Source organism: Caloenas nicobarica, chromosome 2, assembly GCF_036013445.1.
Source record: "Caloenas nicobarica isolate bCalNic1 chromosome 2, bCalNic1.hap1, whole genome shotgun sequence".
NCBI lineage: Eukaryota > Metazoa > Chordata > Aves > Columbiformes > Columbidae > Caloenas > Caloenas nicobarica.
In genome coordinates, this window is record NC_088246.1 from 79,225,280 (window position 1) to 79,240,252 (window position 14,973).

Here is a 14,973-nt window from a genome sequence, read left to right on the forward strand (position 1 = left end):
AAACAGAGATTCTTACTGAGTTATATGTAAAAGTGTCATCTGGACCTGTCTAACCAAAATCTTGTTTTTTAAAAAAGAGTGAAAACCCAGCTGTATTACAGCCTATTTTATCTTCTGTCTTAATACATACTCAGTTAAATATGCAGTGTGTCACTGATCTTAATGTTGCTGCAGACAGAAAACAGCATTGAAAGAGTGCCTTTTGTCCATTTATGTATTTAATGGATGATTTTTTTTGTTTCTTCCTATTACATGCCATTGAAGGACAAATGGAGATTAGGAAGGATGAAAAAATTAGGTCCCTTTCACTAGATAATGATAAAGAAGATTAACTGTTTGTATAGGCTGTAAGACTTCTGCAAAGCTTTTTAATGCTGATTATCTAAGATGTTTCTTAATATTCTCAGAACAATTTTATATTAAGGAATATAAAAATTCCTCAGTTAATGAAAGTATTATAGAGTGAAATGAAGAAAAATCCATAATCTTTACCATTTCTTAATAGATCAAATAGTTTAACTTGATATCAAGTCGATAAAAATTTGGTGTCCGTTGCACCAAAACAGCTTGCATAATGGCACTGTATTCAGCTTTCAGCTTCATTAGGTTTAATCACTCGATTAAGGAGAAGAAATATCTGATCAAATAAGAATGCAGCATTGCACTTTTCGATAGACTAATATATTTTCAATATCTGTTGATTTTATGCCAGTGAGAAGCTGACAGGCAGAGGAGGGATTATCCTTCAGACGTGTTTCTTCCGTAATAAGCAAATACAGACCCTATGACATCCTGCTTTGGCTAAGAAATTATTTCATCTCAGCGATGTTTCAAAATTGTAGTGCCTGTTTACTAAATAGACTTGTGTAAAGAAAGGGGCATCTTAAAATGTCTTGGGATACCTACTTTGTTTTGTGATAGCTAAAGTATAATTTCTGTTATAGTTGCCTAGTTGGTCAGGTTTCTTTTTGCTATGTTTTTCCAAGCTATCAGAAAACTCAGTCAATTGGGTCGGGGGTGTGCTCGTTTCACTGACACTTTGTCAGCCTTCAGCCTGACAGCTTTAAAAGATACTAGGTTACACTCAGTTGATTGGAATACAATACACAGTGGTTTGTCATAAAGTGATTTTTCTTCAGATGATGGTGCTTAAAAATGATTATAAAATGAATAAGAATGAGATAACTTTTTACACTTTATCCATTGCAGTTACAGATCACCTGTGATGATGCAATTATGCTGCAAAATGGAGAACTATAGAAAAAATAAACTCAGTTTTTGAAACTAATTTTTTGTGTTTGGATGGATTAGTTGTACCAGCATGCTTTTAGAAGAAGGTAAATCAAGTTGAGACAAAATAGTAGTTCATATTTCTAGGATGCAATATCATTACTTCAGCTGAAAAATAAAATAAAATTTCTCTTAAATGTGACAACTGTGAGAAGTAGCACTTTTGAGCAAGCAAATAGGTCTGTAACTTGATCTTCTCCCTGTGAGTGCATGTATTTATGGAGAATACTGCAGCATAGAAGTACCAGCAGTTGGCTGTGCTGTCATGGAAGAAATCTCATATTCTCTTCAAGCCTGGAACTGGTGGCCAGAGAAGGCAGGCAAGCATCAACATAGTTGTAAAAACTGGTTTATTTCTTAAAAATAAATACAAAAATATAAATATAAAACATCGGCAGATAGAATTTGATGAAATGAAGTTGCACAAACTTTTTTTTTTTTAAACCAGCTGCATATTACACTTATTAACACCACGTGTACATTTTTGTTTTAATTTTAATTTTAATGTACAGAACAGGACATATTAGATTTTTTCTTCTTTGCCATCTTAAAAGCTGCACTTGCAAGGATAGGACATGTACCTAACATAAGCGGCTTGTACATGAGGTTGCTTAAGGGATTATCACCTTGTTCAAATTTTTGAAGGTAAGGTATTGTTTATTTTACTTACTAAAATGGACAACACTGAATTTCCATAGCTTTGGCTCTTGGAAGGTGGTTAAATAAAATGCTGTATATATTCCATGTGGCATCCTACTAGAAAGAATGAACGACATTAATGGACAAATTTAAAACAAATTTTAAAAGGAAATCATTGTGCTGAGTGGCAGGAAATTTTTCCTGAATGTTAAATATCGTGGAGTGCAGAAGGTGTCTGTAAAATTACTTCCACTCAAAGGAAACAAAACTGTAGCCTACTGTAGATTAAGAAGTGTCCTTGTCACTTTCTCCTCCACCGTACATTTCAGCTAGCTTATTAAATCGAGGGCCCCATTCTCGTAGGTAATCATAGTTTTGGTCTCCTTCAGTAGTACCTGACTCTAAGGAGCTCAGGGATTCAGCTATTGAATCATTTCCTTCATAGGCATAGGTTGCAAGCGAGTCATATGGCGGTGCAGAAGGATCAGTATCATGCTCTTTTAGCCTTTGGTTAATGAAATCTCGGACATCTGTGTTATCTGGTGCTGAAGGAGTCCTCCGTGGTACAAATAACGTTTCAGGGATAATGTCTCGTCGAAGCTTCTTGTCTTCAATAGCTGCAGGATTCCTCAGCGTGCCAATATCAAAGGCTTGGGTATCTTCCTCTCCACCACCTTCATCATTGTAACTCACAATGTTGTCTCTAATGTCTTCTTTAGAGAGGATCAAAGGCTCCTTCTTTCGTTGCCTCTTCAGAGCAGCAAACAGCACCACTATAACTTAGAGAGACAAGCAAAGAATGGTTAAAGATCTCTATTTAACAATTTCTTACTAGCAAATCCACCAGCTGCAAGAGCTTTAATTCAGCTGCATTTCAGCAGTTCATTTCTGTCTAATAAATGGATAAACATCTGTATTACAGTAGCAAAGTAAGGTCTATATCAAAATGTGCTATTTTGCACACACATTGTCTGCTCTGCTTTACTGAACCATGAGCTTGTCTACCTGCTCCTTCTGTGACTTCAATTAGTCTTAAAACAGCCAGGTCTATTGTGAATAACTTTTCCTTTTTTTAAGCTCAAAGTATACTGATAAAAACTGGGTTTGAGGTGAATTATACATCATTAAGTGATACTCTGAAAACTGCAAAATGGGGTTTTACTTTTTCTTTTTTATTATGGCACAAAAACCTTTGGACAGACTGTGTTTTAAAATAGTAGAAACACTATTTACTGGCATATTCTTTGTGAAATATATACAGCATGTTGACTTCAATTATTTACATAAAAAAGAGCCATTCTCTCTCAAAAAAAAGACATGAAAGTGATTTTTGATTATGCTATTACTCCTCTGTGATCTTCATTTTTGGATAACTTAGTGAAAGAACAAAAATAAACTTCTGGTTGCACACTGGTAGTTTTAACAGTCTGGGACTTGAATTCTTATTTATTATAAAATGTCCAATTCCCAGAAAAAAACAGGTTTTGCCTTTTTTTTTTGTTTGTTTTAAGTTGCAGTTCAATTCTTCTTTCAAAATCCATGATTGTTAATTTTACAAACCTGCATAATTTATGGAATGAGTCAGGCCTGATGCACTTGTTCATGGGGGAATAGATGCATTTGTTTTTCTTACCTAGCAGGATAATGATGCAGAGGAGAATGGCAACCAGTGCCCCTGTGCTGAGGCCAGCAGGGAGGAGCAAGGCCTCAGCGTTGCAGGACTGCATGTTCCCCCGGCTGTCGCAGGCACACACTCGAATGGTCAGCGTGCCGGTGCTGCTCTGGATTGGGTAGTCGTTGTCCGATATCACCACTGGTAGAAGGTATGTGCTTATTTCGTGTCGACTAAATCCATTCCTTCTTGTCAAAATTCTGGCAGTGTTATCTAGATTGATTAAAATATACTGTTGTAGAGTATATGAATATAAAATGTATCATTTACAGTAGAATCATAGAATCATTTTGGTTGGAATAGACCCTTAAGATCAACGAGTCCAACTATAACCTAAATCTAGCACTAAACCGTGTCCCTAAGCGCCTCACCTACACGTCTTTTAAACCCCTCCAGGGATGGTGACTCCATCACTTCCCTGGGCAGCCTGTTCCAATGCGCAACAGCCCTTTCCATGAAGAAATGTCTCCTAATGTCTGATCTGAACCATGCCTGGTGCAACTTGAGGCCATTTCCTCTTGTCCTATCACTTCCTACTCAGGAGAAGAGACCAACACCCTCCATGCTAAAACCTCCTTTCAGGTAGTTGTAGACAGAGATAAGGCCTCCCCTCAGCCTCCTTTTCACAAACCATTATATTTCACTTTACTGGTAGAATTTTGCAAGTGTTCCTGATATCATAGTGATATCTCTCTTTTTCTAATAACATTCCCATTTGATCAGAAAGCTATTTATAATTTTTTATATACATTTGGCCTACTCCTCTGTGTCTCTACACCACTTCCGAGTGTGATTTGAAAAGAGGATTTCTCAAAGCTTAAAATGTTTTATAGATTAATGCATTCAGTGCATGACGCAGTTCTAGTTCAAGGCTAAAGCCCTGAATTGAAGTGGCCAACTGAGAAAAAATAACCTTCCACTTCACACTGTTCAACAAGTACTCCGTTCTGAAAGATTCTTGCTATAGATCTTCTGTTACAACACCCACAGGAATGGTATCTGTGAACTCAGTATGAGATTTTCCACACCAAAACACTTTCAACATACTGTAGAACAATGAATTATGTACCTTAGCACATGGAATAGATTTGTGGGGGTAAAAATTGTCTTAGGAATTCAGAATATGTGAAAGATGATAGGGATTCCTGCACAGTTTTGAGAACTGAATTTACTAAACTGTATCTGTAGCAGACAAATCTTAATAGTATGCAGTATACTGCAGCATCAAAAGCTGTTCACTGAGTGGCCAGAGGGAGGGAAAGGAAGGGAAGGGATGTATAACAGGGAGAGACTATTTCTTGTGTTGTTAGCGCCACAACACTAGAGCATAGGCCAATAGTAGAGTTGTTAACTTCTTAGTTCACAAGAGAGAAAATAAAAATTTAATCTCCATTAGAAGGAAAATTTAATTTTCATCATACTCGTGGATCTCTTGAAGTAACTGATTAGCTATCTTGTGGCCAACTTCAGGCTGAATTAAAATAACCCATGTGCAAAAAGAAAGAAAGTAATTACAGATAGAAAAGAAATAGCAAAGTCTATACCTCTACACACTCAGGACTTAGTCACCAGCATATAATCTTTGTTTAAAATATTAGTTTGTGTAATTTTCATAGCCTTCATGATGTGAAACACAAAGTTTTCCTGTATTGCATCCCTCAATTTGTTTTGGTTATTTGTATGCTGTTTGTTTTCACTCAACATCAAAAACTACGTGTCTGACGTATCTTTAAATACCTCTGCTGCTGGAGATTTTATAAGGTACCCAAACAATTTGATTTTAATTATTCACTTTCCCTACTGTTAGAATTTTTTTTCTGCTATTGTTTGCAGCCTATTACTTCCTGAAATCTTAATCAGGAAAAGAGGATTATTCCCATTGCCTTTATGCCTTTAACACCTTTGCAGGCTGATACCATGTAAACTCATTTATTTCTTCTGTAATCTAGAGCCCTCTCAGTTAGTAACAATGATAATGAAGGCCAAAACAGGTGCATAGTTCCCCTTCCCCAACATAATCTTCTGAAAACTTTCCCTAATAAAGAAAGATTGACAAAGGATCAAAAGAAAAGCTGAAGTGGCTTAGAACCATTATTTTCATTAAGGGTCAGAAAGAAGAAAAAAGAACAAAAGACCAGGGGAATCAAAACTATGTTACAGAAGGCTAAAGTGAAAAATCTGAACTTGCAACTGAAGCCATTTTTTAAACCTTTTTTTTCTCCTTCAGTCAAATATTTCATCTGGCTACTCACCCCAAACCAACACTTTTACTGATTTTCTTTATAATTTGTTTTATCACATTTTTGCCATGCTAGTTTTTGCCTCCCTTTTACACAGATAAGAATATAGAAGCCCTAAACCACAAACATTCAGGTAAAATTATTATTCTTGCTAACAGCAGTCTTAACAGCTTCTCCACATATCGACAGACATAAAAAGCAAATATAATTCAGAAATGCATGCCAGACAGCAGAGTTAAAACTCCTTCCCTGGAACAGGCATGAGTTTTACCTTCATTATCTTGAACAGTGAAGTTAGGGTTAACAGCAGCTAAACTGAAGAAGAATTTTTGTCCACCAAGAGGGTCATCTTTGTCTACTGCACTTATGGTTTGAATAAGCTGCAGGGAAAAAAAAGCAAGCAAAGAACAGAACAAGCTAAATACACCTAAGCTTTTGATATAGCTGTCTGATTAATTTAAGAAGACTGGAACTGTTAAGACAGATTCATATTCAGACATCTTGACTTAATCTGTAGAACATATTAACTGAACAAATGTTAAACAAGCATATCATATAAGTTTTTCCAACAAAAGCATCCATACATGTTTCATGTGGTGGTACATGTACACATATAAAATAGCCAGCTTCTGCCTTAGTTCTCCTCTTTTTTTTTTTCCCAATGCATATGTATGTATTTTCGTAACAACACTGAGGACAAAACTTGCCAAAAATTGTTTTCTCTGTACCTTACGTAATTTTTATTCTTCATCTCTGATCTATCATTCAACTGAACACCTACAACAAGAATTCAGAGGATGTTTTGTATTTTTGTGATAAATACAGTATTATTTCACACAGGTGTTCTGGTATGGAAGTTCGAGTTTAAAATTAATTTTAGAATTAAAAAAAAAAAATTCTAAACCAAGATTTTTCTATTTATTAGCCTAGCAATATACACCCATAAGATTCCTGAGATGAAAAATGACAGATTATAAATATATTTCAAGTCTTGTAAAACATTGTAGCATACTTTGCAGATGCATCACCTCAGAATAGGATGAGAATCTGGTGTCACAATTCTCAGAGTAAGCTGCATCAGGTCAGGGCAATACTTGGACTGAGTGCTTTCTGTAATGCCTACAAAAACATTTGGGGTTTTTTTTGAGAAGTAATGGGAAGCCCTTTATCAACATTTGTTAATGTGTCAGGTAAATTAATGTGTGGCTTTTTTTTTTTTTCACTGAAGTTTCTGTACTTAAGTGTGGCAAAATGTCATTTCCTGAACAAAATCCAGGTTTTGTCATATTTATTGCTTTATTTCAGAGGTTTTGTTTTTGTTTTAATATACCATAGTGATAAAAACTGTACTTATGGCTGAAATTCTGTACATGCATAAATGTTCAGTAATGTTCTTAAGTTTAACTTCCAAAAATAGGTTAATCTTTAGCCTGGGTCATTTTTATTCTTCATTTCTGATTCATCTTTTCAAACAGCACTGTTTTTTCAAATATGGAATTGCATCTAATTTTTGAAGCTGCTGCTTCCCTGTGGCATACTTTTTAAACCCTGTTTGTTTTTCCTCCTCCAGTTCTTCCAAATACAGCCATTTCTCTTCATATAGCAGCCTTTGTCAGGAATTATAATCTTTAACATCAACAATTGCCATGTACTCCTGTTTGCCTTAACAAATCCATGATTGACTCCAAACTTCTGTCTTGTTCATCCTGAATACAGTAACAAATTTCTTCATGAGGCAAGGATTGGATTTCTTTTAACAAAGCAGCTTGCTTGCCTTCTCAACTGGAATTTGGTCTTTCTCTAAATTTGTTTTCTCACATAAAATGCAACAACTTACTAGATGACCGATACAGATAATGCAAGCATAGAATTTTACTTGTTTTTAAAGAATTAGCATTTTAATATTTTATTGAGTAATTAGCAAATAAATCTCTAGAGATTTTTTTCAAAATTAAGTCAAGAATACACTAGTCCATTTTACTTCACAACTGGAAGACCATGAATGCAGTCAGTGGTTGGTGTTAAGCTAATGAAAAGCAATTCCTCCATTTCTGAGTGTCCATGCTCATTGTTTAAAAGGAGTGTGTAGGCTTTTTAATAGCCTAAAATCTTTTACCGTTTACAGAGCTCATTCACCTACTACAGCACTGCAGACCAGTGTCCCTTAGCAGATCAACAGACAGCAAGAAAAGATCTGTTAATTCCCCCATCCCTCATTTGTTATAGCAATTGAAGTTCTCTGGGAACTTCTCTGCTCAAATATTGATCATGTTTAACCTAATAAAACATTTTACAAGCAATTTCAGCTAATTTGCTTACATTAGGCATTAAAAAACAAAACAAAACACCTTGCTTGTGTTTTGTTGTTGCAAGCATCATTTAGATATTAAAATGTAAGGATAATTCAAAAATGCCAGCAAACTCCTGGCTGAAAAAATATGTAGTTTCAAATTACTTGCTGATAGTTTCTTTAAAAGGCAAAGTTTTAAGAATTATCTTACTGAAACTGTGCCTAGATACATTGTCACACTTACAGAACCTCTAAACTGAATGTGAAATCCTTCACAAGCAAAAGAATTATTTGATTTGCTGTTTTCAGTTAGAACCTAAACTTTTAATTTTTTTTTTTTTTCAAATTACTGGAAATTCACACTGGAAGTGCATTACTAGCTTCTCTTCAGATGAGGCCACATACACATTCCAATAGAGCAAGTATTCATCATCTCCCGTGTGAGCCTGGAAAGTTCTCCTTGCAGTATCACTGGTGCGCTTGAGTTCCTCCTGTATGTCATCACAAGGAACATGCTGTTCACCAGGTTGGGAGGTCAATGTGGATGAGGTTTATTTAGAGTGGGCCCTTGGTCTTTGGAGGGAGCAGCATCTTCCTGTTTGCTTTTTGAAGCACTGCATGATCTCTTGTGCTCTTTCAAAGCCTGTATGTGAAGCAAGCTTCAAACAACACATGGATACAATGTACAAATGAGAAAGGGGAAAAACAGATTCCTCCTGCATTGGTGGGAAACAATAAAAGTACAGATGTAGACCATAGTCAATGATACAGGTCATTTTGGTGATTTTTTTGCTTGTGTACTCCATCTCTCTTGCAGACAATTATAGCATCATCACAGGCTTGGAACTCCTAAATAGGACATATTTGACTTCGTGATTGCTGACTTGAGCAAAAAGAATTATCACAACTTCTGTTTCAGAAAAGGTTGAAGTCTGGAATCCCTCTGAGCTGCATTATTTTTTTTTTCCCCTCAAAATAGCTCTATTGTACTTGTTTCCTCCACTCTCCTGTATTTCACTGATTGCGATCAAAATGAAGGTGAGGAGACACTGGGGATCCTGGGGTGGGACAGGGAATTTTGCCTCCACAATTTTTTCAGACTAGCCATTTGGACTCTAATGGTTCTGCCTCTTCTCCAAGACTTATCTAATCAAGACGGGGGTTGAAGACAGATCTTTCCATCCCATAGTATTTGTATTGGACAGTTCTTTGTGTTTGACTCTCCCTTTTGTTCCTTAGTGCAAGCAATTGCAACATGTGACAAAACGTGTTTCCTAAGACCGATATGCTATATTATCTTCCAGACTTCTAGTGTATTGGGCTTGCTGCTCCATGTCTTGTTCCTCCAACATTCCAGTCTTACCTATCTTGGGGTACCTTACAGACATAGTGAAAGCTAGTCTTTCTTTGCTCAAATTTTTAATTATTTTTGCAAATACAACCACTTTAAGCAGACTGTACTACAGTCTGACAGGTAAATCCAGTGACTCTGCAGGGGTTTTTTTCTGGTTATTATCCAGTTCTTTGTGGGCACAGAACTCATAGGAGTAATTAAGATTGTAACTAACCATGGGAGCTGTGTTGCATGAGCTTTCCCTTTAGTGCAGTTGCTAGGCAGCCACTTCCAATACTATCCATGTTTTACCAAACCTGAGCTCACTCTTGAAGCTTTAAGGACCAATAAAGCTTCGTGTGTAATAGTTTTTAGCCATTGCTTGCTTGACTCCGAACCTCTAGGCAGTAACTGATAGCAGAATAACTCCTTAGAGTCTCCTAAATATGTGCAAATCCAATTGAGGAAGAAATAAACATTTCTTACTGGGTACACCTCTTTATTTGTAATCAACATGTACATCAGCAGCCTTTTCTCTTTCTCAGTGTCTTTAGAATATAAACCTACAATTGAGAGGAACTGAAATGGCAGAGAGTAACTCTGCCTTGTAGGTCATGTACCACCCAGTGTTACATTGTAAATATAGACAATGAGTATTGCAGAATATCTACTACTCTTAATGTATATTTTTGTTATTTCTTAATAAAACTGAATAATACTGAATTATTAAAAGTTTTAGTCCTCAGTTTCTTAAATTTGTCTATACCATTTTGTACCCTATTTTTCTAAAAGTTTAGTTATCAAGCAGGAGTAACTATCCAGGAAGTACTTAAGTCTTATTAAAAAATCCTGTTTAGTTATAATAGACCCTTTAAAGGAGGAAGTAAATATGATTAAATTCTACTATCCCCCTGCCTTTCTATAAGAAACAGATTTAGCAAACTAGACTTTTAGAAAGAAACCGACAGATTATGGGAAATAGCTATTAGGCTGAACAAGTTTAGAAATTATCAAGACTATTCCAAAAATGGAAATCTGGGAAGTCTTTTGTTTCCCTGGAATTCTCAGAAAGTTATTCTCCGTGATACTGGTAACTATATTAATGTGATATACCCTGTTTTATACATGGTTTCATATAGTGCTGTTTTCCTCTTAGATCAATCAGTCATGGGATATTCCCATTACACCCACAATAAATTGCATCTCCTTGCTAGCAGTGTCACAAAGCGGTAACTGTGGGGAAGCCATTTCTCTGTCTGAAAACAGTCGGGAAAGTAAGGGCTCGAAAGTAGTCAAAGAGGGTTTTTAAGAACTAAAACCTCATAAAACAGTAGAAACAATTTTGATGTGTAGGCTGCTTATTCCAGTGCAATTTACCTTTGTGCTTGGTAGGTCCTCTTTGAGTATCAGTTCTATCCACTGTTTAAATAAATGGTTATTTTTTTCTAAAACACACTGTACATTTGCTTTTAAATTTTGTACAAAGAACAGAAAATATAATGTTTTTTCAGAAAAACAAAACAAAAACCCCACAACCATTTAGAAACCTTATATTGATTTTCATTACAAAAACATTCTCTTGCCGGAGTAAAACAAAGTAAAACTTTGAAAGGTTTTGAAAAAAGTTCTGATATTGCTAGAAACACTGGTGTAAGGTCTATGGAAATATACTGAAGGAATTAAAGTAAGAATAAATCAGTTGGAAAAGGACAGGAAAAAATATTCAAGTAAATTGACCACAAACTGTAGTATGACAAAAGAAATGAGAGACATGCAAATAACAAAGATAACACTTCAGGATCAAAGAGTATAAGAAAGTTACATAAAACCTTCTAAAAAAAAGAAGGGAAAATTGAGTACTAGAAAATGAAACCACAAAGAATTTAGTTTTTCAACAGATATATATTTTAGTTATTTTTTTATGAAAGGAATAATGATTAGAAAGGCACTTGGTGAAAATAATAAGGAAATTACTGGAAATGTAAAGATACCAAAAGCCATGCTTAGGCAAAGTTTGGGAAAAATATCCCTGTTATTTTTTTTTATGTGGGTCAGATGAGTTGATAAGACGAAAAGCAACATAAAAATAATTGATTCAAGAAATCTACTGAGTATATATAATCTATGCTGAATTAAGATACAGGAAATAAAAAAAAGAGAAAAGAATAAATCATTCATATTTTAAAATGTCTTTGAAAGACAATCCATGATGAACTAGATCAATTTATATAACATTGGGACATATGTGAAGGGAGTGGGCATGTATAGATTTGGTAAGATGAAGGCTAAGAACAGCAAAATTGAAACAAGCACACTCGGAGACCCAAACAGATGAAAATACAACTTTCCTCATTGTTTGGGGGGCTTTGAAAGCTGCAGGGAACTGTGCTGTTCGCCTGTTTTGTACTCCTGGCTCAGGGAGATAGTCCTTCAGGGAAACGACACCATCTTTGAAAAGACCAGGATGCCACTGGGCACCCATGATGGCACAGGTCTGTTAACACAAGGCCTATGGATTTGTTACGTAGTGTTTTTAAATTTTGTGTATATAACCGCCCAGACACAAGTGTATATATGTATTATAATGACCAGAGTAGGAGGAAGTGGTGAACAGCCAAAGGGAAATAATGGGAAACTAAGCAGTTTTCTAGCCAGCTCCAGCGGCCCCAGCGCAGGGCACAGCTGAGCCCCTCAGCCACGGGCGGGCGCCTCGGGGAAAGCCGGGGGAAGAAAGGGCAAAACGCTGCCCGGCAGCCAGGGCTGAGGGAAACCGAGTGAGAAACAGCCCTGCCAGCCCCGAGGGGAGAGCAGGAGGAGGGCAGGAGCTGCTCCCTCCCCGCAGAGGTTCCCCTGCGGCCCCGGGACAGGCCCCGCTGGGGCAGCTGTTTCCCTGCAGCCCTGGACTGCAGCAGATTTATCCTGAAGGACAGCAGCCCATGGGGAGTACCCACACTGGAGCAGGGAAAAGTGTGAGGAGGAAGGAGCAGCAGAGAGGACAAGGTAGACCAGTCAGGTATGAAGGGGTGAAGGTGAGCCTGGAAAGGAGGGAGGATGGAGGGAAGGTGTTCAAGTTCTTTTGTCTTTGTTTCTCACCACTCCAAATCTATTTTTATCTGGCAGTAAATTCATTTAGTTGTCTCTCAGTTGTTATCTCAACCTATTTTCTTTTTCATCTTATTTTCTCCTCCATCCTTTTGAGGAGGGAGGGAGTGGCTGGACGGTCACTGGCTGCTGTCTAAGGCCAGCTCATGCCTGCTTTTCTTTTGGCCAGTTGTTTACAAAGGGAGAAGAAGGTGCCTTCCTCTGACCACTACTTTACGGAAAGTGAATATGTAGAAAAAATATACTCAAGCTTTCATGTAAAAACTCTCTAAAGCAGGACTGACTTCTGCTTTCTACACTGTTTCCTGACTTTTACATTAGAGGATTTCTGGAAGCTGGCTGCTGAGGCTGCCAGACCTGTGTCAGCTGGGAGGTGACAAAACCAGTGGGAATCATTCTGCACAGAGACCCAGCTCCTGGCGCTTCTCACCTGGGGGTGGAGGACAGCTGAACTTCTTTGTGTACAGGGCTAAAGCAGTCTGAGGATTTCACTCCTTTCTGCCCCTCAGCTCCTACTGAGTCAGCCTTGTATAGCTCATATAAATGCCCATGTCTCTTTTATGCCATCACATCAAGATTGTCTTCATTTTTTTGGGTGGGGGGTTGAAAGAACAACAACCATCAAAATGTGTTTCTGCCCCAGGTGCTGCTTGTTTGTGGCTTGAACTTTTGGAACCGGCTATCCCCATTGTTTGGAAGGTCATCGTATGATCTGACATCAGCAGTAATAACAAGCAGGAAAACAATCACAGGCCCTTTAAGTCATTCAGACTCCAAAAATCACATTTCATAAAAAGTGCTTTCCCTCTCTCTTGCTATATAGATGCATAAATGTGTACGTGTACATACATACACTCCATATATATTATATATAGTGTATGTGTCTATATATGTAATTGTGTATACATATATATTTTTTTATATGTTTATATTCTATATATACTTCTATATAAATTGAGTGAATGGAAATTTTAAGGGAAAATAAAGACACTGTAAAGCTATAATATTCATTAAAGTGTTTGTCAGTAGGAGATAGGAAATATTTAAATGAGCGCCACAGAATTTGTGACTGATAGTGTCACAGTAGTTTCAGTGCAGATTTAAATTTGATCATGAATCAAACATAATTATGAAACACTGAAAGGAAAAAATTGCATAAATGTGAGAGGAATCACACTTAGAGAGCCGTGTTCAGTATGGATTGATTAGATTCAGTCTCTCAGGACAGACTGGATTCCAAATTAACAAGACTTGCTTATGATCTACCAGTAAGGAAGAAGAATATAATTACATTCAGATAGATTATTCATGTTATCTAGCATTCATTTTTTTCTCTTCCTGTGAATTGTTTTCTTTAAAAAATCATTTACAACTCAGATTTAAAAAAAAAAAAATTATAGGTCGTTTAGTAAACTTGGTACATTTTTTTTTCTGATAAAGGAGACTCTACTGAGCTCTATAACAATTTAAATAAGCATTTATGGATATGTACACTTATTTAGCTTGTCATTTATTAATAATAATTACCGTGGGTTTTTTCAACTTGCTAACTGACAGCCTTTTCTGATTGTAAACAGAAAACCAGTGTAATGCAGAAATAACTTTTATATTTACTTTTAAATTATACTGACCTCAATATTTTAGATAGCTCAGAAAAACAGAGTTTCTCAAAATATGTTTACATAAAAATATAACTGTTCTATTACGGATTTCCTGTACCCTCTATGATTAGTAACCTGGACAGAACAGATTCTAAAATCTCTAATGAGCAGGATTTGTGGATTAATGTATTTAGATGTATTCTTTTTACCAAGGATTGAAAATTGAGTGCTCTGCTTTTCCCATTCTTGATCCATACATCATATTGCAAATTGTTAAAGTATTGCTTTAGCATTTATAGGAGACACTGCAACTGTCAAAAATTCTAGATGTTTAGCCAGTGGTTTCTATTTATCTAATAGCTTGAATTCTCTTATAGCTCTCATAGCAGACAAATGCCCTTGCTTGGTACCTTTAGATATTTTATGCATTAAAAATTTGGGGCTTAAATCCTCTGTTTTAATTTCCAATTGATGTTACTTTAGAAAGTAGAATGGCAACCTGAATGTGAAATTTGTAATACAACCTGAATGCCACATCTGTGGGACTTAAACAGTTAAGAGAAACTGGCACTTCTCTCACGTTTTTTTCAAAGGTGCTAAAATGATTACACAGAGATACTGCTGCTACCATTTTAAAGGGTTAATTATTGGCTGATGGTGCTCTGGGACATACTATGCTGTAACAGGAAATCAGTTTTTCAACAATTCTAATAAGCAGTTGCCTATTAGGAACTAAGTATTAAGCAGTGAGGTCATTTCAGTTAAATTGAAGTACACATTCTGTAGCCTTTAAGAGGCGAAACAAA

The 14,973-nt window shown here is 36.3% G+C and overlaps 1 protein-coding gene across 1 annotated transcript in view; it reads right to left on the reverse strand.

Moving 5' to 3' along the window:
* Nucleotides 1-1,738: 1,738 nt before the first annotated feature.
* Nucleotides 1,739-14,973, reverse strand: part of CDH10 (cadherin 10) — a 110,749-nt gene continuing 97,514 nt past the window's right edge. Inside the window, exons 10-12 of the mRNA XM_065629913.1 lie at nucleotides 6,113-6,221; nucleotides 3,563-3,814; nucleotides 1,739-2,708 (exon numbers count right to left, since the gene is read on the reverse strand). Of these exons, the coding sequence (XP_065485985.1) occupies nucleotides 2,215-2,708; nucleotides 3,563-3,814; nucleotides 6,113-6,221 (855 nt within the window). The 3' untranslated portion in view covers nucleotides 1,739-2,214. The remainder of the gene's footprint in view (nucleotides 2,709-3,562; nucleotides 3,815-6,112; nucleotides 6,222-14,973) is intronic.